This window comes from Caretta caretta, chromosome 23, assembly GCF_965140235.1.
Source record: "Caretta caretta isolate rCarCar2 chromosome 23, rCarCar1.hap1, whole genome shotgun sequence".
NCBI lineage: Eukaryota > Metazoa > Chordata > Testudines > Cheloniidae > Caretta > Caretta caretta.
In genome coordinates, this window is record NC_134228.1 from 3,044,502 (window position 1) to 3,070,881 (window position 26,380).

Genomic DNA, 26,380 nt, shown 5'->3' on the forward strand with positions numbered 1-26,380 from the left:
CCAAGGCCAAGGCTAGATTTATGGTTTCCATTATTTGTAAGCTCCCAGACAGCCTTGGGAGTTGGAAGCTGTTTGCATGAGAGGAGGATTACTTGCTAAAACCCTGGGATTATTTCTATTCTTATCCTGCTGCTCTCTTAAGGAAGTACCTTGTGTTCTTTAATTCACACCTGCACAGCAACAGAAGGGACCTGGATTTCACATTTCACTAAGAATGGCTCCTCCTGTAGTCTGCGCTATTCAGCTTGGCTTCTGAGCCAGTGTTCAGGGCTGCTGGGCCATAGCTATCTGCTTTGGTCCAATCTGTAACTGCATAGCGCCCGTTTGTCCTTAAGATCTGGACCAGGCTTCCAAGGGAGCTTGTACAATCCCTGTCATTGGAAGTTTTTAAGAACAGTTTGGACAAACACCTGTCAGGGATGGTCTAGATACTGTTTGAATTCCTTCAGACAGTATTCACCCAAGAGTTCTGAAGGAACTCAAATATGAAATTGCAGAACTACTAACTGTGGTATGTAACCTATTCCTTAAATCAGCCTCTGTACCAGATGATTCGAGGATAGTGGGCTAGATGGACTATTGGTCTGACTTAGTATGGCCATTCTTACGTTCTTGTGTCTCAGCACAGGGGGCTGGACGTGGTGACTTCTCCAGGTCCCTTCCAGGCCCACATTCCTGTGATTCTGTGAACTTCGCTATCAGCACTGGGTACAAATGCACCCAGCTTCCAGCACTGTTGTTTCCTGCCTGATCCATACCTACTTTCCATTGTTCAATCCTCTTCCAAAGCTGCTTGAATTCCTCCAGGGAGAGCTGCCCGTCCTTAGTTTCCTGATCCTCAGCGTGAAGGGAAAACAAACACTTGGTGCACATAGAAGAGACAAAGTTGCCTTTTCTCTTTCCCATGTCAGGCCTAAATACTCTCCTGTCCTTATCACATCTCCCTCTATCTGCCTGGGCAAGCACAGCATGTGCCCCCTACAGCCTGGGACTAATTGCACCTGGAGCATGCAGCGAACAAGGACGATCATTGCTAGCTCCTGGCTCTGTCAGATGGAGGTAGCGGGGATGTCTCTTGACTCCTCTGGTATTCCAGCATCTGTGTGCAATGGGTAGCCTTTTGCCATCACAGACTGGGGAGGTGGGGTTGGGTAGGGGAGCTTGTGAGAACATATTTGCCACCTCGTTGTTTTATCATGGCATCCTGCTGAAGAGCCAATTTCCCCTCCTGCGTCTCTGCAACCCTGTGGGGTTCAGGAAGGCTGGCTGCAGTCCTCATGCTTTCTAGGCCTGTGTAAGTGAGGTTGGAGAGCGGGGAGGATGGCCTTGTGTGTTAAGCACTGGTCTGGGCCTTGGATCCATGTGCACTTCCTGCCTCAGATAGACTCCCTCTGACCTTAGGCAAGACGCTGTGTGCTGAGGTAGGTTTTAAACGTGGCGAAGTCAGAGCAGTTTAGACTGGACACGTTAAATGGCGTGTCAAAATTGGGCCTGGACCTACTCCCCAAGTTCTCAGATCCAGATTCCAATCCAAGCTTCCTCTGAGGTCAGGGCTATTCAGGGCCAGGGTTCCAGTTTGAACCTATCATCACAAAGTCGGGACCACATCTGGGATGTGACTTCAAAACCGTCATAACGCAGCGTGGCCTCTTCACACCATCTATACAGAACCTAGGTTTGCTGGAACACTTCCAAGCTGATTCCTTAACTTTTGGTTGGAACTCAGTGTTGACTTGACCCAAAGACAACTTTGGCAGGTGGACAGCAGAAGGCAATTTCAAACTCTCATCAGCGCCTCCCACTGTTCAGAGCAGCCCAAAGACCTTTTTTTGGTGTTGCCCAGCATCCAGGCCTCAGCCATGTGATGATCTTAACATCTGTGTAACTTTCCTTTTCCAAAGGATGCGTCAAAGAGGCAGATCATTTGCTGACATCTCTCCAGTCGAAATTCCTGTGTGTTTGAACCAGCTTCTGCAGCAAGACGGGGGGGGGGATGGGGTTTATATACATTTACACCTGTCATTGTGCCTAATGCAGATATTATTAGCACAGCAACAATCAGGAATTTCGCTTTTGCTTGTTGCCTTGACGCTTGCTAGGCAGAACAAGACCAGGTAGGTCAGCCCCACATGCCCCCGCTTCTAAACTCGCTTAACCCCTGAATTTCGGCATATAGGAACTGACTCTTTATTTCCCATGGCGTCTGTAGGGCCCAGATTTGAAGAAATGATAGTTGTGGTTAACCTTCCCTTTCTTGCAGGGGAAACCTAGATCTCATTCACATGAACAGACTGGAGAACATAAATGAAGGTAATACCTCGCCCCTCTGCTCTGTCATATTTTGATGGGCATATAGTTTCTTGATGTTTCATGTCCCTTCTAAGGTGAAAAAGGCCTAATTCTGCTCTTCATGCTTCTTATGCTCCCATTCCCCTCTGAGGGATGGCTCTCTGCATCCGATGAAGTCATGCTCAAATAAATGGGTTAGTCTCTAAGGTGCCACAAGTCCTCCTGTTCTCTGGCTAGACTACGTCTCCCATGACGCATCACTTTCTCCCCTCTTCGTGAGGGGTGTCTGTGACACAGGATTCCATGGCCGGGGTGCATCATGGGAGAGAGAGAGACTGAGCCTGCCCTGGGAAATATAAGATGCTTTAAACTACAAGGCCCAAGGCTCTTTGCTTCTGTTGGTAACCAGCTGTGGTGTAGTGGAGCAGGAATGCACCAGGACAGCTTCCCCCGCCACTGTCGCCCCTTGCAGCAGGGGGGGCCAGGGAGAGGCTGAAGTTTAGGACTACAGCGCTGGTAACCAGAGCAAGAGGCAGCCTTATCTCAGCCAAGTTAGTCTTGTTCACTGAACACTCACCCCTTGCTAAGGTCACGGTCAGTATCTTCTGGAGCTCAGCGGCATTGCCTTGCTGATCCTGCAAACGAGCACAAGTAGGGGGCTGGATGATTATGATGACAGACTCCTGTTTTCTCCATCCCCCAGACAGGTTTTGGTTGGAAATGTTGTAGATATTTACTTGAGACACACAGTGTCTGAGAGCAGCACTTCTCAAACAGGGGTCTGAGGCCCCCTAGGGGGCCGCGAGCAGTTTTCGGGGGTCCATCAAGCTGGACCAGCATTAGAGTCACTGGGGCCCAGGACAGAAAGCTGAAGCCCCACCAGCCTGAGCCCCATCACCTGGGGCTGAAGCCTGAGCAACGTAGCTTTGCGGTGCCCCCTGTGGTGTGGGGCCCTGAGTAATTGCCCTGCTTGCTACCCCCTAACGCCGCCCTGGGTCGTGGAGTCTTATTGCGTGTTGGGGGGGCCCTCAGAAAGAAAAAAGTTGAGAACCCCTGCTGTAGAGAGCTACATTAGTCCCTCATTAAAACACTAGAATTCACTTAAACCAAGTGGGCGGAGCAAAGCGGGCAGAGATGGACGGCATCCCCTTAGCGAAGGAATCCCTCAGGCTGAGGGAAGTCCCCGGGAGCCTGGTGCAACACAGCTGCCTCCTAAGCCAGCTGTCTTAGGTGCTTCTCTGGTCCCCTCGTATCTGAGCACCTCAGAACACCCATTGCTATCCCCATAGTACAGATGGGAACTGTGGCCCAGACACCTGCCCAAGGTCACGTAGGGTTTTTTTTAGCAGAGCAGGGACTTGCACCATGATCTCTCAAGTCCTAGGCTAGTGCCTTGATTGCAAGGCCATCCTTTGTCTCTGTGCCGTCCTTCCTGCAGCCCCTGGCACAGGGAGGGGGGGAACGGGCAAACAGCCATGTGATTAGAGCATGCAGCACCCTGCTGATGCTCAGCTGGCTGATTGTCCCTTGGGAAAAGCTGCCGACTGGCACAGGCTTTAGCAGACTCTAGACCGCTCTGATCTGCAGCTGGCTTCCTGATGGGCTCCCCCCACACTTGTGCCCAGCAGAGAATCTGGACCCATGTTTGCTTAACGGCCATCATTGAAATCTGTTAGCAAATTAACTGACTCTCCACGATGCAGGAAAATTTCAAGGCCTTCTGAGAGCCCTTGCTGGGGTGCTTTCACACCCCGTGTATGCCAAGGGATAGGTCTATGGGCTGGTCCCACATAGGCCAGCAAGGAAGACCACATTGGAGGAATATCCAGTAGCCTGTGCGGGCAGTGCAGATGGTCTGTAGATGCCCTTGGGTCCAGCCTATATTAGGGCATGGCATAGGCCAGAGTGGAGTATGATTTTTGTCCCAGCTGTAATAAATTCAGCTACAAACAAATATTGTTTGTCCATCGTACATCATGGAGACAGTTCATCTCCCCTTAGTATTAGGAGCTGTGGTGGGGAAAGGGACCCAGTGAATCACCTTGTTAAAGGATTCTCTTCCATTTACCCATCCTGCATACTTCATAAAGATCCTCTCTATTTCCTTCCCTAGTTCCACTCAGTACCATCTGGAAAAGGAGGACTGGAGAGTGAGTTGCACTTTCAAGCCATTAGCCCAAAATGTTTCCATCCATCTCAAATCTTTTCACCCTCCCCACACTTATGTGGAGCTTGCTACAGTATGGGGAGGAATGTGTATACACAGCATAGTGGATCCAGTCCTGGTCAGCATCAATGCAAACCTAATGCTAGCTTGACTAGGGAAGCAGCCCTCTGCAGCAATTAGATACCAAGAGCTCTAAAAACATAAAAATTAAACACCTGAACTCCACTGGGAATTCAGGTTTGTGCCCCTGCCTATAGTGGATTTTTTGTAGTGAAACATCTCAGGAATCTGACAGATAAAGATGGTAGGGAAGGAATTCTAGAAATCCGTGCTGGTGACCTCTTGGCTCATCTAGACCATCTCTCCGGCTGTGGCCAGTACAGAATTGTTCCCTATAGCATGTTCTCCAAAGCTTTGTCCTGTCTAGATGCACTGCGAGCTGCTCCCTTCCAAAGAGGGTGAAATGGAGACTCCTACAATACACATTTGTTACAGAACTGTTACCTGAAGGGCTTCTAGATCTGCGCTGATTTCATTGTCAATTTCACTAGAGGACAGAAGGAAACTGCAGAGTGATTTTTAAAACGGACTATTCCTGGGGCATTGTCTAACCTTTTCTTACCCTTAATACCCACCACCACCACCTTTATTTACCATTTCTCTTGTCAATTAAAAAAAATCAGTTTCTGAAATAAGTTAGTTACAGAGATCCACAGTGTATCCGTGCATCTTAATTGGACAATGACTGATGCTGGTGGAGTTCCCCGGGGTTTTTTAGCAGATGGTGCTGTTGCATAGGGCAGTGTCTGCTTTCCACCAGCACAGATCACTGACAGGAGGAGTGAAGCTGAAACTGTTAAAATCTGTTACTGAACAAGAGAAGAGAAATACTGCCAGAGACACAAAGTCACGAAGTTTCCAGATGATCAGGTTGTTGGAGTCTTAGGATTTAGGAGAGTTTGTTTGTTTTTTGTTTTTCATGGCTGGTGTGGGGGGAAGAAGAGTTTGCTAGTGGTATTGTGTGGCTGGAAATCTGACTAATTACTGGATGGTTGTGGGGTCGTTTTGTTTAAATTAATGTGAGATGTCTAGAGTCTAGGACAGGCACCAGATGTAGCCAAGTATTTAAAATGAAATAAGATGAGAATTGGGGTAAACTTTATCCTGGCCATTTTCAAAATAAGGTACCAGAACCAGCTTTTAGGTGGGCCTCAAGTCTGATCCAGGGACTTCGATCTGGGCATTCCTGTGCCCCCGGAGATTCTCTCCAGTCCCACCTTGGAGTAGCCCAGTGGTTCTCAAACTTTTGTACTGGTGACCCCTTTCACATAGCAAGCCTCTGAGTGCAACCTTACCCCCCCCTCTCCCCCTCAGTTAAAAACACATTTTTATATATTTAACACCACACCAGACTGGAATTTTAAAGACACCCGAGACTATCAGTTCCCGTTGCTCCCTCTCCTGTTTGGTGCTGCCACCCAATGGGCCGTGCATGTGTGAACCTCCTCTATTCAAATGCGTCTGTCTCAGAAATCCCAAAAAGCAGGAAGTGCCTGCAGCATATGTTGATCAAGCCAACAACTGGAATTGTTTTTATTATGTTAAAGTCTATATCTTGGGTCGGAGTCTGAAGGTGTCCAACAGGGGTAAAGGGGAGCAAATGTTTAGCACCATCTATTTATTATATAAACTGTTGGTAAAATAAGGAAGTGTTGCAAATCAAAAGACTGATACGAATTGCATGTGTTTAAACTCAAAGAACTGACTTGAAAGTTTCAAGGCATTTGGTGGGATCCCACTATCATTTTAGTGCTGGATGACAAAGTTGCTGTGACGATGGGAAGTATCTGTATTTTGGATCACTAAAGCTGTATTCTGATTGGTTGATTTTGAAGGAGCGAGCCTGTCTTCCCGTTCTGGACATTGGTTTTTGGGCGCTTACTTGACAACCTGCTTAAGCTTGCAGGGAGGAGCAAGAAAGGTGTACTGCATGTCAGCCAGCATCACCATCGTGGCTGCCCCCCCCCCCCGCCACCAACTGCTGGGACCCCAGGATTTCCCACCATAGTGTGCCCCTGATCCTAAAACATGTCCTGAGCAGGCAAGGAAAAGGGACCAGGTGTCAACAACACCTCCTTCCCACAGGACAGCTGGACCCTGGACAACCCCTGCAATATGAGCCTGAGGTTCCTGCTGTCACCTCCCCTTAGTGTACCATTTTCTGTCCTTACCTTTCTGGTTTTCTCTTTCTAACCAAAAAGAGTCTAGTTTGGCTTAGCCAGCTGGAATACATCTATACATGTTACATTGCTCTAATAATAATAAAAAGACTATAACCTGACTAGAACCAAAATATATATTTAAAAAAAAAAATAACCACCTCAGGTGCTGAAGTGATTAAGAAGGTTGTTTGCAGTGTGATGTCGCACAGGTTTGTAATCAGCTGCACCATTTTCTATGGGATATTCTTTCTCCTTCTGTATCCCAACAATAACTCAAGGCCAGCTGTTGCTGCCTTTCTTTTCTCCTAATAAAGGCCTTCAATATCACCTAAAAGACTGGCAGCAAGGGGGGTTTCCCCTACAAAAACTCTAGAGACCAGGTTTCCAAAGAACTCCATGGTTTGGGTCCATGTTATTTGGATGCTGAGTTCTTTTGAAAATCTGGCCCTAGCTGTGGGTGCAGAGTCTTTGAAAATTTGATGCTTAGCTTTCTGGATGATGTACATCATGTGCCAGCAATGCCCCTCTGCCATGTACATTGGTCAAACTGGACAGTCTCTACGTAAAAGAATAAATGGACACAAATCAGATGTCAAGAATTATAACATTCATAAACCAGTCGGAGAACACTTCAATCTCTCTGGTCACGCAATCACAGACATGAAGGTCGCTATCTTAAAACAAAAAAACTTCAAATCCAGACTCCAGCGAGAAACTGCTGAATTGGAATTCATTTGCAAATTGGATACTATTAATTTAGGCTTAAATAGAGACTGGGAGTGGCTAAGTCATTATGCAAGGTAGCCTGTTTCCTCTTGTTTTTTCCTACCCCCCCCCCCCCCCCCAGATGTTCTGGTTTAACTTGGATTTAAACTTGGAGAGTGTTCAGTTTAGATGAGCTATTACCAGCAGGAGAGTGAGTTTGTGTGTGTATGGGGGTGGGGGGATGTGAGAAAACCTGGATTTATGCAGGAAATAGCCCGACTTGATTATGTAAAGAGTTGTCACTTTGGATGGGCTAGCACCAGCAGGAGAGTGAATTTGTGTGGGGGGGTGGAGGGTGAGAAAACCTGGATTTGTGCTGGAAATGGCCCACCTGATGATCACTTTAGATAAGCTATTACCAGCAGGACAGTGGGGTGGGAGGAGGTATTGTTTCATGATCTCTGTGTGTATATAAAGTCTGCTGCAGTTTCCACGGTATGCATCTGATGAAGTGAGCTGTAGCTCACGAAAGCTCATGCTCAAATAAATTGGTTAGTCTCTAAGGTGCCACAAGTACTCCTTTTCTTTTTGCGAATACAGACTAACACGGCTGTTACTCTGAAACCACTCTTTACCAGTGTGTTACACCAGCCAGCTGCAAAAAGCACTTGGGCAAATTACTGACCAAGATGAACCATCTGGCCCACCAGCGGGCCCTGGAGCACAGAAAATTTATTTCTGACAGAAAAACATAGAACAAACCATTTCTGAGAAATGTCAAATTTATATCAGTAATCTGCATCCAGTTACTGATTTTATAAACTCTTTGGGCTAAAGACCATATTTTCACAATGTCTGTACAGCACCCCTAGCACAGTGAATCTGTAGAAAGGTGACAAAGGAAAGGTTATTATTAGGGGACTAGTAGGAGCCAGGAAGATTTCTATATAAAGAGAAATTGGAAAGATTAAGATTATAATTTAGAGAGTAAATTAATAAGAGTTGACACGTGAGAGGCATACAATGGAATGAAAAGTTTAGAAAAGGTAAATGGAATGCTCCTATTCTCTCTCATAGGACAAGAACAGGGAGACATTAAATGAAATTAGAACGTCAGCAAATTTAAATTTGATACAAAGAAACACTTCATTTTACATAAGACACTTTGGGGGAAGAAAAGGGAGAGATCAGTGTGACGAAGTGGGACTGTTCTTAATGTTTTCTCTGAATATTGTGGGGGTGCCTCAGTTTCCCCTAGGCAGTTCTTAAGTATCTAGGTGGTGGGATAAGGGTGTATGATCATTGCAGAGCCCTAGAGAGCAGGTGTGTGCAGGGGTCTGGACACAGAGAACGGCCAGCACCCTGTTTCCTGGCAACTGATGGCCTGGCCCTTCCCCCCTCAAGGTGAGAGCTAAAGGGTTGAAGACAGAGATTAGGTCACCTCCTGGCCCGGGAAAGGGACAAAGCCCAGAGGAGGAGGGGTGGAGGATGAGTTAGTTTGGAGCTGGCTGGGGATGAGGAGTGAAGTGCAGACGAGGTTGTCTGGCTCACTGCTCCCCAAATGGACCTGCCTGAGGGGTCCTTTTCTCTGTACCTACAAGCTCTGTTTTAGACCATGTTCCTGTCATCTAATAAACCTCTGTTTTACTGGCTGGCTGAGAGTCACGTCTGACTACGAAATTGGGGTGCAGGACCCTCTGGCTTCCCCAGGACCCCACCTGGGCGGACTCGCTGTGGGAAGTAAAGAATAGTAAATATGGCAGGCGACCGGCTTGGCTTAACAGTGAAATCCTTGCTGATCTTAAATACAAAAAAGAAGCTTACAAGTGGAAGATTGGACAAATGACCAGGGATGAGTATAAAAATATTGCTCGGGCATGCAGGAGTGAAATCAGGAAGGCCAAATCACACTTGGAGTTGCAGCTAGCAAGAGATGTTGAGAGTAACAAGAAGGGTTTCTTCAGGTATGTTAGAAACAAGAAGAAAGTCAAGGAAAGTGTGGGACCCTTACTGAATGAGGGAGGCAACCTAGTGACAGAGGATGTGGAAAAAGCTAATGTACTCAAGGCTTTTTTTGCCTCTGTCTTCACGAACAAGGTCAGCTCCCAGACTACTGCACCGGGCAGCACAGCATGGGGAGGAGGTGACCAGCCCTCTGTGGAGAAAGAAGTGGTTCAGGACTATTTAGAAAAGCTGGACGTGCACAAGTCCATGGGGCCGAATGCGTTGCATCCGAGAGTGCTAAAGGAGTTGGCGGATGTGATTGCAGAGCCACTGGCCATTATCTTTGAAAACTCATGGCAATCGGGGGATGTCCCGGACGAGTGGAAAAAGGCTAATGTAGTGCCCATCTTTAAAAAAGGGAAGAAGGAGGATCCTGGGAACTACAGGCCAGTCAGCCTCACATCAGTCCCTGGAAAAGTCATGGAGCAGGTCCTCAAGGTATCAATTCTGAAGCACTTAGAGGAGAGGAAAGCGATCAGGAACAGTCAGCATGGATTCACCACGGGCAAGCCATGCCTGACTAATCTAATTGCCTTCTACGACGAGATAACTGGCTCTGCGGATGAAGGGAAAGCAGTGGACGTGCTGTTCCTTGACTTTAGCAAAACTTTTGACATGGTCTCCCACAGTATTCTTGCCAGCAAGTTAAAGAAGTATGGGCTGGATGAATGCACTATAAGGTAGATAGAAAGCTGGCTAGATTGTCGGGCTCAAGGGGTAGTGATCAATGGCTCCATGTCTAGTTGGCAGCTGGTATCAAGTGGAGTGCCCCAGGGGTTGGTCCTGGGGCCGGTTTTGTTCAATATCTTCATTAATGATCTGGAGGATGGTGTGGATTGAACCCTCAGCAAGTTTGCAGAGGACACTAAACTGGGAGGAGAGGTAAATACGCTGGAGGGTAGGGATAGGATACAGAGGGACCTAGACAAATTGGAGGATTGGGCCAAAAGAAATCTGGTGAAGTTCAACAAGGACAAGTGCAGAGTCCTGCACTTAGGACGGAAGAATCCAATGCACCGCTACAGACTAGGGACCGAATGGCTCGGCAGCAGTTCTGCAGAAAAGGACCTATGGGTTACGGTGGACAAGAAGCTGGATATGAGTCAGCAGTGTGCCCTTGTAGCCAAGAAGGCCAATGGCATTTTGGGATGTATAAGTAGGGGCATTGCCAGCAGATCGAGGGACGTGATCGTTCCCCTCTATTTGACACTGGTGAGGCCTCATCTGGAGTACTGTGTCCAGTTTTGGGCCCCACACTACAAGAAAGATGTGGAAAAATTGGAAAGAGTCCAGCGGAGGGCAACAAAAATGATTAGGGGACTGGAACACATGCGTTATGAGGAGAGGCTGAGGGAACTGGGGATGTTTAGTCTATGGAAGAGAAGAATGAGGGGGGGATTTGATAGCTGCTTTCAACTACCTGAAAGGGGTTTCCAAAGAGGATGGCTCTAGACTGTTCTCAGTGGTAGCAGATGACAGAACAAGGAGTAATGGTCTCAAGTTGCAGTGGGGGAGATTTAGGTTGGATATTAGGAAAAACTTTTTCACAAGGAGGGTGGTGAAACACTGGAATGCGTTACCTGCAGGGGGGTGGGGGTGGAATCTCCTTCCTTAGAAGTTTTTAAGGTCAGGCTTGACAAAGCCCTGGCTGGGATGATTTAATTGGGGATAGGTCCTGCTTTGAGCAGGGGGTTTGACTAGATGGCCCCCTGCGGTCCCTTCCAACCCTGATATTCTATGAAGCACACGGAGGGGCAGAGGAGGCTGAATGCTCCAAGGTCAGACCCAGGAAGATGGAAGCTGTGTGAGCTGTTTGCCCTGGAGACAGTCTGCTCAGAGAGAGGAGACTTCACCAGAGTCCTGACTGGCTTCATAGGGAGCAGTTCCAGAGCATCGCCCGGGGACTCCGTGACAATCAGCAATTGTGGGGAGGTTGTACAGATTTCAGGGATGAATTAAGGAGGGCTGTGGTAATGCCTTTAAAAATGGCTCCTCCTCACATCCCAGCCTGCTTCCACGTGTCCAAGTTTCACAAGCAGATTTGGTTGACTCTGTTTTTTGCTCCCATTAGCCCTGTTGGGAAATGGAGTCAGAGACACACATCATCAGTGGAATCACCAGCTCCATTCCTAGTGGGGGATTATCACTGAGGTAGAAGCAAGAGGCAGGCTTGACAACAGCAGGGTCAACCTGAGTCAAATGTGAGTAGGAGCCGAAACCACGGATGGCGATGGGATATCAAGGATCCCCTCTGGAAGAGGAAGGACGATCCAGCAATTAGGACTCTTGATGGAGCAGGGAATTCAACCCAGGACTCTATCACAGGTGCTCTGTATGACCCTGGGCAAGTCACATAGCCTCTCTGTGCCTCAGTTTCCCATCGATAGCTACTTTCAACTACCTGAGAGGTGGTTCCAGAGAGGATGGTTCTAGACTATTCTCAGTGGTAGCAGATGACAGAACAAGGAGTAATGGTCTCAAGTTGCAGTGGGGGAGGTTTAGGTTGGATATTAGGAAAAACTTTTTCACTAGGAGGGTGGTGAAACACTGGAATGCGTTGCCTAGGGAGGTGGTGGAATCTCCTTCCTTTGAAGTTTTTAAGGTCAGGCTTGACAAAGCCCTGGCTGGGATGATTTAATTGGGGATTGGTCCTGCTTTTGAGCAGGGGGTTGGACTAGATGACCTCCTGAGGTCCCTTCCAACCCTGATATTCTATGATTCTATGACTGGTACAAAGGAGATATTAGCACTGCCCTGTCTCACTGGGCGGGTTGTGGTCTTAAACAGATTAAACATTGGGAGATATGATTATGGGGTTGCATAAGTCCCATAAATAGTTCTCCAGAACCAGCTGTGGGACGGCATGTGCATTGATCAACTTCACACAGCCCAGAGCCAACTAGCTAAAGGGGGAAATGACTACGGGGGAGAGGGAGCTTCCTTGTTCTGAGTCTTCCTGCCAGTCAGTCCAAAAGGAGCTGCAGCAGGAGTGGGGCTGTGGCTCCCTATGCAGTGTCGACTCTCACTGTTTGGTGCCACAAGGGAACCCCACAGGCCACTGCTTCCAGGGAGCTCTAGCCTTGCATCTCAGGAGCCTCCAGCTGCAGGTGTCCCTGCTGTTGATTTGTTAATATTTGGCATTAGGGCAGTGGCATGAAAGTGCTTGGGGTGTGGACGGGTGAATTATTATCATGCACAGAGAGTTCTATGGAAGGATCACAGCTTTCAGGTAAAGGTGAGATTGAAGGTAAGCAGATCCACCCCTCACTACCCTTGTGAGGGCCTGGGGCCAGCAGAGCCTCTACCCTCCTTTCCCTTCCCCCTACCCACCCCCCTTCTACCCCTATCCTTTTGCCTTCTGTCTAATAAGAACGTGTCTTAGCTGGCCAATACTGCATATTTTGGAACACTGCTGTAAGCCTGTGGCCAGAGAGGCAGCTAAAAGAAATGCCCTAAAGAGCCTGATGCTGGTACCAGTTCAGAGTGGCTGTTCAGACCATGTGCCATGCCTGTGTTTTTCAGCAGCGAGATTTCGAGTAAGAGACAACACCAGGGACAGAAGCTGCATTTTATGAGTTTGCTTTTCTTTTCTTTTCTTTCCCCTCTCTTGTGTATTTGCCTTGTCGGAAACGGGATTGGACTTTAACAACAGTAATGACAACGGCTCCAGCCCATCTCAACTAACTGCCTCTCTCTTCCCCAAAAAGGATTGTTATTACCATCTAAGAGGTGTGTTTGCTCCTGAGATCTCTCTCTGGCTAATGGGAAAGGGACCAAGGGATGTTGTTAAAATGAAAACCTTACTTAATACTTTACATTTCAAAGGCTTTAACTGTTTTTCCTTCTTTTCTGTGTCTCTGATAAGAGGTAAAGTTTCTGCAGGGCAAATGAAGTGCTCATTGATATCTGTGCAACCCCATGGCCCTCTCAGTCACTCCCCAGAGATGGGAATAGAACCTAGGAGAATCCGAGGCCTCCTACTCCAGCCATTAGATCAGACTCTCTCCCAGAACTGGGAATTGAACCCAGGTGTCTTTAGTTCCTAAGCCATATTCCCTGGGCCACACTCTTTCTAGCCCAGTGGTTCTCAAACTTTTGTACGGGTGATCCCTTTCACATAGCAAGCTGTGACGAAGTGAGACTGTTCTTAATGTTTCCTCTGAATAGTGTGGGGGTGCCTCAGTTTCCCCTGTGCAGTTCTTAAGTATGTAGGTGGGGGGAGAAGGGTGTATGATCATTGCAGAGCCCTAGAGGGCAGGTGTGTGCAGGGGTCTGGACACAGAGAATGGCCGACACCCTGTTTCCTGGCAACTGATGGCCTGGGCCCTTCCCCCCTGCAAGGTGAGAGCTAAAGGGTTGGAGAACAAAGGAATCCGGTGACCTCCTGGCCTGGGAAAGGGACAAAGCCCAGAGGAGGAGGAGCTGGAGGGAATTTCAGTTGGGGCTGGCTGGAGACATGGAGCGAAGGGCAGATGTGGTTGTCTGGCTCCCTGCCCCCCAAAATGGATCCAGCTGAGGGGTCCTGTTCTCTGCACCCACAAGCTCTGTGTTAGGCCGTGTTCCTGTCGTCTAATAAACCTTCTGTTTTACTGGCTGGCTGAGAGTCATATCTGACTGCGGAGTTGGGGGGCAGGACCCTCTGGCCCCCCCAGGACCCCGCCTGGGCGGACTCGCTGTGGGAAGCGCATGGAGGGGCAGAGGAAGCTGAATGCTCCGAGGTCAGACCCAGGAAGGTGGAAGCCGTGTGAGCTTTGTGTCCTGCAGACAGGCTGTTCACAGGAAGGCGACTGCCCCAGAGTCCTGACTGGCTTCATGGGGAGCAGTTCCAGAGCATCGCCCGGGGACTCCGTGACACAAGCCTCTGACTGTGACCCCCCCTTATAAATTAAAAACACTTTTAAATATATTTAACATTATAAATGCTGGAGGCGAAGCGGGGTTTGGGGTGGAGGCTGACCGCTCATGACCCCCCGTGTAATAACTTCGCGACCCCCTGTTTGAGAACCCCCATTCTAGCCTATTGCTCCTGGACTTTTTTTAGAAGCCATGAATAAATTATCATTACTCACAATAACAACAGGCGTGACTGCATGTGTCACAGCAGAATTTATTGCGTTTGGAATAATTCTTCCCTGATTCTACAAACTGATTTAAAATCAACACACACCATTGTTTTTATTTTATCAGATTCAAAAAGTGCCCCCGTTGGAGGTGGGGAGAACAGAATGGCCTGTTTGTTGGCACATCCTCAATCCCCAGCAACCTGACCACATCTGCTCAGTGGTCACCTCACCTAGTTTCCTGCAACTGCGTGCTTATCGTGGCTGTCACCTACATCACTGCCAGAATCACTCTATTTGGATTCAGGGGATGTAGAGCTGATGATGTTGCTGTCTTTGAAGATCTCAATTTGCTGCAACTCCACAGCCCCACCCACCTGGAGGAATTTCACTTGCTCCAGCTGGACACGATGAGAGTACTCATAGAAGGGCTTGTTGTCCACAATCACCTGGTAAGTAAAGGGGAGCGTTAGAAACAATGACTCTCGGCCAAGCCATAGCACAACGGTTCCTTGCCATCTTAGGTAGGTCAATGGATGTTCGCAGAGTGGAACCAGTAAATCAATCACCAGTATGGAGCAGGGTGAATGCAGAGCCAGGGGTTTGTTCCCACCGTACTCAACCACTCTAGCTGTTGCTCACCCAGGCTGGCAGGAGATGGAACAGAAGCAAGGACCGGGTGTTCCTACTACCCTGCCGACAGAACCAGCAGGGTCTGGGGGCACGAATGGATGGTGCCGTCTCCAACCAGGAAATGGATTGTGTTGAAAGAGGGGTACCTGTATTCTTGCCAGGCGCACCCACCCAAAACATTCTCAAAGGAGACAGGTCGTTGCCATTTTAAAACTGACACTTTCCCTGATTAAGGCAGTTCAACAACCCTCCTCGTCCTCTGAACCTAGGTCAGACACAGGCACAGCGGCAGCTCCCAGTACAGCATTGTACTAGGCTCACCATTCCCTCCCCACCCCGGCCTCACTTTCCCCTCTTCTTCCAGGCCCAACTCAGTAAACTCTGAGACACACTGTTAAAGAAAAAGACCCCACTGTATTCAACCCCTGACCCTCATCTCCAAACTCCCCAAGTTATTTCAGCCCTGCACCAGGCTCAGTCATGCCTGCTGACCTTTCCCCAGGCCTTCCTCATTCCCCTTGTCTCAGGGCTTCACTACATCTCCATAGCCAGGCCTCCTGCTCCTCTAGCTCCCAGTCTCCTGTCTGATCTCCCCGCTGTCCTCCTTCCCAATTTCTCTCCCCCAGTCCAAATGCAGAGTTGTCTCCAGTCCCCGATGCAGAGGCTCTGCTCTGCTTACATCCCTTACCTTGTAGCCGTTTTTAGTAATGACAAACTGCAGCTGGAAGTTCTTCCCTTTGTAGAAAGGGCTAGAACACTTCTCTTCCTCTTGGCCCCACTCATTGTTCAGCTTGCTGTTGAAAATGGCCCTGGCCCTGTCCTCTTTGAAGAGAGTTTTAAAGTGAAAGGCGATTTCATTCATTCTGTCCCCACCACAGAGAAAGTTCACATCAAACCTGGGCAGGAGGAATAGGAAAGTAATGACCAAGTGGCCTGTGAGGCCTTTGGGAAAAGCAACTACTCCCCTTCCCCTACCCTTAATATAAACTGGGGAATGGATTAGACCAGGGGTCTCAAACTCAAATGACCACGAGGGCCACAGGAGGACTAGTACATTGGCCCGAGGGCCACATCACTGACCGCGCCCCACTGCCCCGGCCCTGCCCCCACTCTACCCCTTCCATGAGACCCCGTCCCTGCCCCACCTCTTCCCACCCCGCCCGTGCCCCCATTCCAACCCCTTCCCTGAAATCCCCACCCCAACTCCGCCCCCTCCCTGCCCCCAGGGGGTGCAGGGTGCGGCATAGGGCTCAGGGCAGGGGGTTGGGGTGCAGGAGGGGTGTGGGGTGCGGCAGGGGGTTGGGGTGCAAGGGGTTGGGGTGCAGGAGGCGGTTCGGCTGCAGGAGGGGGTTTGGGGGGCGGCTCCGGCCCGTCGCGCACCAAGGGCAGGGCAGGCTCCCTCTCTGCCTGCCCTGCCCCCGCGCTGCTCTGGGAAGTGGCTGGAACCTGGGGGGGGGGGGGGGGGGGGGCACAGGGGTCTGTGTGTTGCCCTGGCTGTGCCTCCAGGTACTGCTCCCCGCAGCTCCCATTGACCGGGAACAGGTGGGGATTATAATTACCATTAATCATGTTTATTATGACAATATCTAGGGGCCAAGGAGTTAGCAGACCTGGGTTCAATTCCCTGCTCTGCCGCAGGCTTCCTGTGTCCTTGGGCCTGTCACTGAGTCTGTCTGTGCCGGAGTTTCTCCAGGTCACAGTTTCAGGGTAGCGGCACCTGTATTCTCCATCCACAGTCCCTCAAGGGCACCCACTTAAAGGTTTCTGGCTCCCGGCTGTCACCTCTCTTGTGCAGAGACCTTCATGCGTCTCCCTCCTGACTGCGGTTTTTAGGCTGCACAGCTCCCTGGATTTACACTATGATATCTCCAGCAAGCCAGACTGCCTACGCAGGCCAGTGACTTTGCTGTCTCCCCAGAGCCTATGCTCAGTGTATTGCTATCAGTTACCACACAACTTCTTCCAAGCAAGCACACTTATTCTTCAGGGAAAATCTTTACAGAGAAAACCCATTAAAAACAATAAACATTCCTGCATGCAACCAGCTTTCCAGAGGTCACCATCAGTCTTATGGGGCCCTAGTATGTCAAGCCCTTTCAACCCTTATGCAAGGGTCCCCCCAACCCCTCAGGCAGAAAGTCCTGTCCATTTGCTGGCTCAGAAGGAAGGCCCCTAGTTTAAACTAACTCCGGCTCTTTGTCCCAAAGGCCTTTCTTTGTCTGTTGCTCTCTGGAGCATCTACTTTGAACTAGTACATGTGAGTCTCCCCAGGAAGTCGTACCTTTTGGAGGGGAGGGGGGTTTGCAGCCTGGCTGATTTGCCTTAACGACCACCCCGTTTGTAGTTCCTGGAAGAGCTGTACATAATTATACATAAGCCATTCACTTAAAACAAGGGACCCCAAAGATACTGCATGGAGTTGCAAAATCTGTCACATCTCCCCACTAGAGAGGTTACAGGCAACCCCGGCCCACAATAATATATAAACTTTATGCAATGCGGTTTTTTAAGGCTATTGCAGGAAATTGCCACATCGAGGGCTGATGGGCCGGGATGTCTCTCCCAAGTGGGGGCAGTGTAAAGGGGAGCAGTGTTTTTGGGAGAGGGGGGCTTACACTGTATCTACCCAGCAGATAAAGGGGGAGGGGAATGAGGGTGTTTCATTGAGGGGCATTGAGTTTTTTTATTTTTCAGAGCGGCCTTTTCCTAAACCCTCATGGGTGAAAATCTTGTAAATATGTGAAGAAATCCTTGTGTCGGGTACCTCTGGCTGTCCTTTGGCACTGAGCCACGGATATTCACCAACATCCCAAGGAGAAAGCCCCCAGCGACAGAGATGTTGCAAGGAGTCCCCTGGAAGAGAGAGACATCTGAGGAGAAGAGGTTTGCAGCCCTGACAAGTCACACCCCTCACACCCCATGTGGATCAAACTAAAGCAGATCTGACAGGATCTCTGAGAACCCCACACCCACCTGACCCCACCGGGCTGGATGTGGCAGCAGCATGACACTGGGGAGTCTGAAAGCTTCCCACAGCCTCATCTCATAAAGGGTAAGTGTACACTGCAATCATGGTGGATTGTGAGTCATGGTGGATTCTCCATCACTGACAATTTTTAAATCAAGCTGGGAAGTTTTTCTAAAAGATCTGCTCTAGGAATTATGTTGGGGAAGTTTTCTGGCCTATGTTGTACAGGAGGTCAGACTAGATGATCACAATGGTCCCTTTTGGCATCAGAATCTATGAATCGGGACAGCACGTTTAGATGTACCCGAGCTAGCTGTGATCAAGATAGCTCACAACAAACAGAAGTGTAGCCACGGTGGTACGGGCAGCGGCATGGGCTAGCCACCCCAGTATGCACCTAGGGTCGTGGGCGGGATTGTACTCAGGAGGCTAGACCCTGTCACCAAGGCAACTTGGCTAGTTTTAGTACAGTAGGTCGATCAAAGGTATTTTGGGTGCATCCACACCTGCTGCAATCTGGCCTCCCAATTGTTGTGAAGACTAACCTACAGTAACATGATGGATGCAGAGCAGATGCCGCGGGAAAAAGCAGTAGACAAAGGATTAACATGAATTTGGGTTTTAACTTCCCCTATCAGAGGCTTAAACATTTTTCAGATTTACAAACGTGCCTGTCACGTTCCTCTAAGGGCAGTGTGTGAAAACAAAATGCTCTATACTGAGGCAAATGCACAGAACTAGGTGACACCACAACACAACATCCCTGGCACAGTCTGCAACTGTGAAATTTTTCAGTACAAACAGTGCTGATGCTTCTCTTCATAATGAAGCTTGTAGTAAAAGTTTCCTTGCATGACCGCTTCACAAACTCACCATTGCTGCTCTGCATCCCTTTACTTTATTCCTGCCCCGGCCTCTGGCTGGCCTGAGGCAGCAGCACCTACAGGAGCCCTGAGTGGAGAGAGGATCAGTACTCACCAGGTTGGTGATAGAAACCAGAGCCATTGGAGCTGTCATTCTTCCTGTGCGGTGAAGGAGCTGCTGTCTGTTGAAAGCTCACGGCACAGGTAGCACCTTATATACAGTCCTGGCTCCTGAGAGGTGGGGCCTCCACGCTCAATTCTACAGTTCCTCTTGCCTCTGGATTCCACCCACTTTTGTTAGTAGGAATTTGCATGTCCGTGTGTGACGTTATTGACATAAACTGGGACCGTATAGATCATTGTTGCAACCAAGGTCCTGTAAAAAGAACAGGAGGACTTGTGGCACCTTAGAGACTAACAAATTTATTGGAGCATAAGCTTTCGTGAGCTACAGCTCACTTCATCGGACGCATAGAATGGAACATATAGTAAGATTATATATATATTGTGACGGGGCAAGGCCAGATGGCTATAGAAAAGAAGTGGGAGATAGATATATTAGCTCCAGGCTAAACAAATTCCTGGTACCAGGTTAAGTGAAATGGAAGCTGCTCCAGGTCAATTAAGACACCTGGGGCCAATTAAGAACTTCCCCGAAGGCAGGGAGAATGCTAGGTTGATTGGGACACCTGAAGCCAATCAGGGGCTGGCTGAAACTAGTTAAAAGCCCCCTAGTCAGTCAGGTGGGGGTGTATGTCAGGAGCTGTGGGAGGAAGTTGCGTTGTTGGAGAGGCTGAGCAGTACACACCATATCAGGCACAAGGAAGGAGGCCCTGAGGTAAGGGTGAAGCGGAGCTTGAGGAAGTGGGGGCTGCTGTGGGGGAAGTAGCCCAGGGAATTGTACATGTCATGTTTCTAAAAGGTCAGCTACCATAGCTGATACTATTAGGGTCCCTGGGCTGGAGCCCGGAGTAGAGGGTGGGCCTGGGCTCCACGCCGACCTTTGTCCCCTGATTAATCACTGAGACTGGGAGACAACAGGGACTGTGCAAGGAAGGATAGCTTCTCACCTCCCTTGCCGGCTTATGATGAAAATGGCTCGGTAGACTGTGACCCTTGTCTCTAGAGAAAGAAGGGTTACGTGGAGGGTCACAGTGAGCCTCTGAGGCTAGCGAAATCCGCCAGGAAACGCGGGACCCACGGAGGCAAGGACGGAGCTTTGTCACAATATATATATACATACAGATAAGTTAGAAGTTGCCATACAAACTGTGAGAGGCTAATTAGTTAAGATGAGCTATTATTAGCAGGAGGAAAAAAAAAAAACCCTTTTGTAGTGATAATCAAGATTGCCCGTTTAGACAGTTGACAAGAAGGTATGAGTTTACTTAACTTAAGGAAATCAATTCAATATGTGTAATGACCCAGCCACTCCCAGTCTCTATTCAAACCCAAGTTAATGGTATCTAGTTTGCATATTAATTCAAGCTCAGCAGTTTCTCGTTGGAGTCTGTTTTTGAAGCTTTTCTGTTGCAAAATTGCCACCCTTAGATCTTTTACTGAGTGGCCAGGGAGGTTGACGTGTTCTCCTACCGGTTTTTGAACGTTATGATTCCTGATGTCAGATGTGTGTCCATTTATTCTTTTGCGTAGAGACTGTCCGGTTTGGCCAATGTACATGGCAGAGGGGCATTGCTGGCACATGATGGCATATATCACATTGATAGATGTGCAGGTGAATAAGCCCCTGATGGCGTGGCTAATGTGATTAGGTCCTATGATGGTGTCACTTGAATAAATATGTGGGCAGAGTTGGCATCAGGCTTTGTTGCAAGGATAGGTTCCTGGGTTAGTGTTTTTGTTGTGTGGTATGTGGTTGTTGGTGAGTATTTGCTTCAGGTTGGGGGGCTGTCTGTAAGCGAGGACTGGTCTGTCTCCCAAGATCTGTGAGAGTGAGGGATCATTTTTCAGGATAGGTTGTAAATCTTTGATGATGCGCTGGAGCGGTTTTAGTTGGGGGCTGAAGGTGACGGCTAGTGGCGTTCTGTTATTTTCTTTGTTGGGTCTGTCCTGAAGTTGGTGACTTCTGGGAACTCTTCTGGCTCTATCAATCTGTTTCTACACTTCAGCAGATGGGTATTGTAGTTGTAAGAATGCTTGATAGAGATCTTGTAGGTGTTTGTCTCTGTCTGAGGAATTGGAGCAAATGCGGTTGTATCTTAGAGCTTGGCTGTAGACAATGGATTGTGTGGTGTGTGGCACCAAATCTTGTATAAAGGGGGTCAAATGAGGTGTCTAAGACAAGGTCATGGTTTGCTGGTTATGATTATGCTTTCTGTATGTGTGTATCATTTTTATAGTTGAAATTATGAATATTGGCTCTATACTATCTGTATTTCAAACTTACACTATGCTTCTGTGTGACACTCCAGACAAGTTGGTCTCAGCTCTGCCTAGCCTGCTGGATGGCCCATTAAGGACCATCAGCTACACAATTGACCCACTGAGAGAAGGCAGACACATCTTGGGACTCAGCAAGGTGTGCAGGGACATATCTATGGACAGAACTGAGGTTTTTCCATGCCATGTGATGGACAGCTTGTCTTTGGGACAAAGAAAGAAAGACTACATGGCAAGATAATATAGAAAGCTGCTGCAGCCCCTCTGTCTTGTCTTCAGTCCTGCTTCTTATCTCTGGGGGGACTTTGCTACACTGAAGCTTTGAACAAAGGACTAAAAGACCCATCCCAGCTGTGCATGTTCTCCAGAGACTGGATCTGAACCTGCAGTTTAGTCCATCACGGCTGTGAGCCTGAACCAAGAACTTTGCCAGGATTGTATGTAATTGATTCCATGTAACCAATTCTAGCTCTCATCTGTATCTTTTTCCTTTTATGAATAAACCTTTAGATTCTAAAGGATTTGCATCAGCGTGATTTGTGGGTAAGAACTGATTTGTATATTGACCTGGGTCTGGGGCTTGGTCCTTTGGGATCAAGAGAACCTTTCTTCTTTTACTGGGGTGTTGGTTTTCATAACCATTTGTCCCCATAACGAGTGGCGCTGGTGGTCATACTGGGAAACTGGAGTGTCTAAGGGAATTGCTTGTGTGACTTGTGGTCAGCCAGTGGGGTAAAACCAAAGTCCTCTCTGTCTGGCTGGTTTGGTTTGCCTTAGAGGTGGAAAAACCCCAGCCTCGGGCTGTAACTGCCCGGCTTGAAGCAATTTGTCCAGAACTGGCACTCTCAGTTGGGTCCTGCCAGAACCAGCATCGTTACACCGTGTTAAACGGAATCTCATCCTGGTGTCTGCAAACCCAGGGTGTCTAGTGTCTGGAAGCCCTATCTCTCCCCGATACTGCTGAGATGTTGCCAATTGGCCCTTTAGGAACAAATCTCTGATTCTTAGAGAGCTAAGAACCCAGGAATTGCCATGTCCAATGGCAGCCGGTGCCCAGAGTAAATGGTGAGGCCACAGGTCGCAATTGCTTTCCCCTTGTATTCTGAAAGGATAAAATTGGGATGCTGTGGTTGGGGGGGTATCACGGGGAACCATTTTGGTGGGGATGTGGTAAGAAAGAGCTGGATGCCCTCTCCTCTCTCCCTCCAGTCCCCCTTTTAGGATGAAAGTCAGGGGCACTTTATTGTGAAGGGGAGGATGGCAGAAAAGAGCATTTAGCCCTGTGCGCCCCTTTGCTGTTCTCACCTAGGCATTGTCTAAATTAGGAGGATTTACTGGTTGCCTTTGTTCCAGCATACTGCTTCCACCATTGATATTTCCCGAGAGCACATGCACACTTGGCTGCCTCTGCCGGCACGTCCTCCCAGTGAGAGGTTGTCAGCAAAAGATACAAAAGCTTTCCAGTGTGCCCTGCGTCACTGTCTGGTGCAATAGCTTGTGGGGCATTTTACAGTGCAATGTGCTGTAACCCTTCTGCCCCTCAGAGTTGGCAGCAACAAGCAAACTAGGGGTTCCATTCCAATAACACAATGCAAAACCGGCTCGAGCCCCCACCCAGTGACCTGGGACAAATATATACCACCCCCGCTGGGCGCCTTTAAGAGACAATACTTCCCCTCTTGCAAGCACAGAGTCTGAGTGTAGCAAAGGCTTTTAATAACGGAGAGAAACAAGGTGGCATTATGTTGGGGAAACACCACCAACAGGATTCATAACGCAACCCATGAGCCAAAACCCACCCCAAGCAAATTGGGCCGTGTCCTTTCCCTTTGGTTCTTGAGTCCAGCAACCCAAAAGTCCCCCAAAGTCCCAAAAGTCCAACAACCCAAAAGTCTCTGTCCCTGGTCAGTGCAGCCCCAGAGTTTGAAAGTTTATCTGCAGAGTTTTACCTCCCAACCTGGGTGGAAATGGGGGGGTTTGGGGCACCTTACGTGGTCCGAAGCAGACTGTCCAACCTCTCCGTGGGGCTCTTCTCCACCAGCCGCCCCACAAAATTGCTCTGCTCTGCCAGTCGCTCCGCCAGTCGTCCCGCGAGCCGCTCCCGCCGTCCCGCAAACTGCTCTGTTCCACCAGCCGTTCCGCTCCGCCAGCCATCCCACAAACTGCTCCACAATATATCTTCAGGCCCCCCACTACTTCACACAACACTCAGTGATTTCAGCTCTTAGTAATTTTAGCTCTTTAGTGATTTCAGTTTGTAATAGGGGAGCCTCAGTGTTAGCACACTATTGGCCCAAAGTGAATTCAACTTAGTAGCCTGTAACTAGATTCCTAGTGGAATCAAAACTAACTCTGATATTCTACCATAGAGAGAAGAGAAGGTGTAATTAGCATGTAAGGCCCATACCACCAGATATTAATACACATCCTCACCCTCTCTCAATTCCCTGGGTTTTGGAACCCATGACCCTTGCCTAGTGAGTGCTGCTTAGTTGATGGTGAGTCCCTCCATCATAACAAAAGGCCAAGGACAGTTCTACTGTCCTTGATTCACATAATCAGGATAATAACAGTTTATTCTTCCTGCCCCGATAACAGAGAAACTGGGGCTTCTACAGCAGCCAAAGTGACCATCTAAGCGGGGTGGGTGTGCCTATGCAAATGAGATCAGCCCCTGAAGTTCTTTTCCATTACCCACCGGGACTCGCCACCAGATGTCAGGGTAGAGCTCATCCTGACCAGTGTTCCTCTCAGGGACTTCTGAGAGCATATATCCCATAATCTGCTGTTTTCTTGCCTCTTAAAATGACCAATTTCATTGTTATGTCCCGTATTGTGCTCTTCTCTTCTGGGCTCATGAACTGAGCAGTGAGTGGTTGGATGGGATCATGATGCAAACCTGGGATGACCAACAGTGGCTGCGGAACTTCTGGATGAGGAAGCCATGTTCCTGGCATTGTTTATCAAGCTCATCCAAGCCCTCCAGAACAGACCCCAGATTGAGAGCCGCTTTGGCAGCGGAGAAATGGGTCCGTATCACGCACTGGAAGCTTGCAACCCTGGACTGCTGTCAGTCAGCGGACAATCAGTTTGATGTTGGAAAATCAATGGTGGGAGCTGTTGTCATCCAAGTGGATGTAAGGCCAGTAAGTGCACCCTGCTCCACAGGATTGTGACTCTGGCAGTGTGCAGGAAATCACAGAGGGATTCAATGCTGTGGGATTCCTTAATTGTGGTGGGGTGATTCATGAGATGCATATCCTGATTCTGTCCTCCTCCCACTTTGCCACTGAGTATATAAACAGAAAGGGGAAGATTTCCATGGTTATGGTGGATCATCAGGGACATTTCAGTGACATTAGCATTGAAGGACAGCTTGTCTTTGGGACAAAGAAAGAAAGACCACATGGCAAGATAATATAAAAAGCTGCACACAGGAAAAGCACACAGGAAAAGCGTGTGATGCTCACATCTCTAGCAACACAGGACTGTTTGAAATGATGCAAGCAGGGACACTTTTTTCCGACCTGGCCCATTAACATAGGTGAGGTTCAATACTAAAAGTTATTCTTAGTGGCGTGGGCTACCCTTTCCTTTCCTGGCTCCTGAAGCCAGACACAAGATATGGAAAGATCTCATTACTGTCTGAGCAGGTGCAGGATGGTTGTGGAATGTGCTCTATAGACAGATTTATGGAGCCATGGTCCCATACATAGCCCAGAACACGGTCACACTCACCAGGAGGTGCCCTATTAAACTTTGAAGCAGGCTTAATTACTATGTCTGGGCACTTCCCAGAAATACACCCCATACTCCAGATTGGAGCAACTCATTGGCTTGAGTCAAACCAGGACTGCTGGGACATGGGCTTTGTTTCAGGATCTGCAGGGATTAACACTGAACACCAATAACTCCCCCGCCCCCCACCCCAAGAGCTAACTAGCTAACGGAAAATAGCTGCAAGGGAAGGAGGAGGAGGAGGTGCCTGGCTCTGAGCCTTCGTACCAGCAGGGCCAAGAGGAGCTGGACTAGGAGTGGGGCTGTAGCTCCCCATACCGCATGGAGTCCGTACATTGTATGAGACAATGGAGCATGCGCCAAGCCCCAAGGGCCACTGCATTCAGGGAACTCCAACCTTGTATCTCGGGGTCCCCAAAGAAAGGCGTGTGCTCCTAGATTCTGGAAGGATTCTTTATCGGGCAAGGGGCCTGGCCTGAGAGATTCTTGGAATGGGAATAGGGAAATTATTAATGTACACAGAAAGTTCCATGGAAGGCTCACAGCTGGTAGATGAAGGTGAGGTACAGGATAAATTGACAAGTCCTATGTGCAGTAACAGATCTCTCTGTAAATAGAACAGCTCCACTTGAACTTTAGTTGTTTCCTTCCTGGAACAGGTTTCAGAGGAACAGCCGTGTTAGTCTGTATTCGCAAAAAGAAAAGGAGTACTTGTGGCACCTTAGAGACTAACCAATTTATTTGAGCATGAGCTTTCGTGAGCTACAGCTCACTTCATCAGTTCCTCAGAACTTCAGGACATATTTACACTACAAAGTTAAATTGACCTAAATTACCTCAATGTACAGTCATTACACAAAGTAAAACTATTTCACCATGTTTATCCCCCACCCCCCACTGTTCCTCAGACGTTCTTGTCAACTGCTGTAAATGGCCCACCTTGATTATTCAAGGCTGGTCCGAAGGTAGTGGGTTATCTCAATTGATTGTTCAGTCAGTTACAGAATTTGTCAGACCACTCTGTTTATTAGCAAAGCACTTTGCCAATGCACCCAGATATGTGAGCCCTCTGCAAAAGCTCAAGCTAACTTATTTATACAGATAAGCCAAAGCCAATTTAACATAAGAGACAAAAGGAAGCAGAAACTGACAAATATACATACATATCTTATTTGCATACTAACATTTACCAATTTCCTAGCTCAGTAGAAGCTCTAAGTTAATTAGTTTGAGGACCCATTGTCTCACACTCCTTAATGTTTCTCTTCCTGACAACTATATTTCAACAAACCCACCAGATGCATTTCTTTAATGAATTATAATTTCAATAT

General features: G+C 48.5%; 1 protein-coding gene across 1 annotated transcript; it reads right to left on the bottom strand.

Moving 5' to 3' along the window:
- Positions 1–14,462: 14,462 nt before the first annotated feature.
- On the bottom strand, positions 14,463–19,082 carry LOC142069874 (galectin-7-like). The gene is made up of 4 exons (XM_075122526.1): positions 19,027–19,082; positions 17,845–17,933; positions 15,769–15,976; positions 14,463–14,896 (listed from the first exon to the last, which is right to left on the bottom strand). The coding sequence occupies exons 1-4, from the start codon at positions 19,063–19,065 to the stop codon at positions 14,741–14,743; spliced, it is 492 nt and encodes a 163-aa protein (XP_074978627.1). The 5' UTR covers positions 19,066–19,082; the 3' UTR covers positions 14,463–14,740.
- Between the last annotated feature and the right edge of the window lie 7,298 nt (positions 19,083–26,380).

Bases quoted from the DNA above. Each gene is read 5' to 3' on its own strand.
- LOC142069874 (XM_075122526.1), bottom strand. From the start codon at position 19,065: ATGACAGCTCCAATGGCTCTGGTTTCTATCACCAACCTG. The intron at 17,934-19,026 runs GTGAGTACTGAT...TCTCTCTTCCAG, and splicing joins TGGTTTCTATCACCAACCTG to GGGACTCCTTGCAACATCTC. The intron at 15,977-17,844 runs GTACCCGACACA...CCTCCTGCCCAG, and splicing joins GTGCCAAAGGACAGCCAGAG to GTTTGATGTGAACTTTCTCT.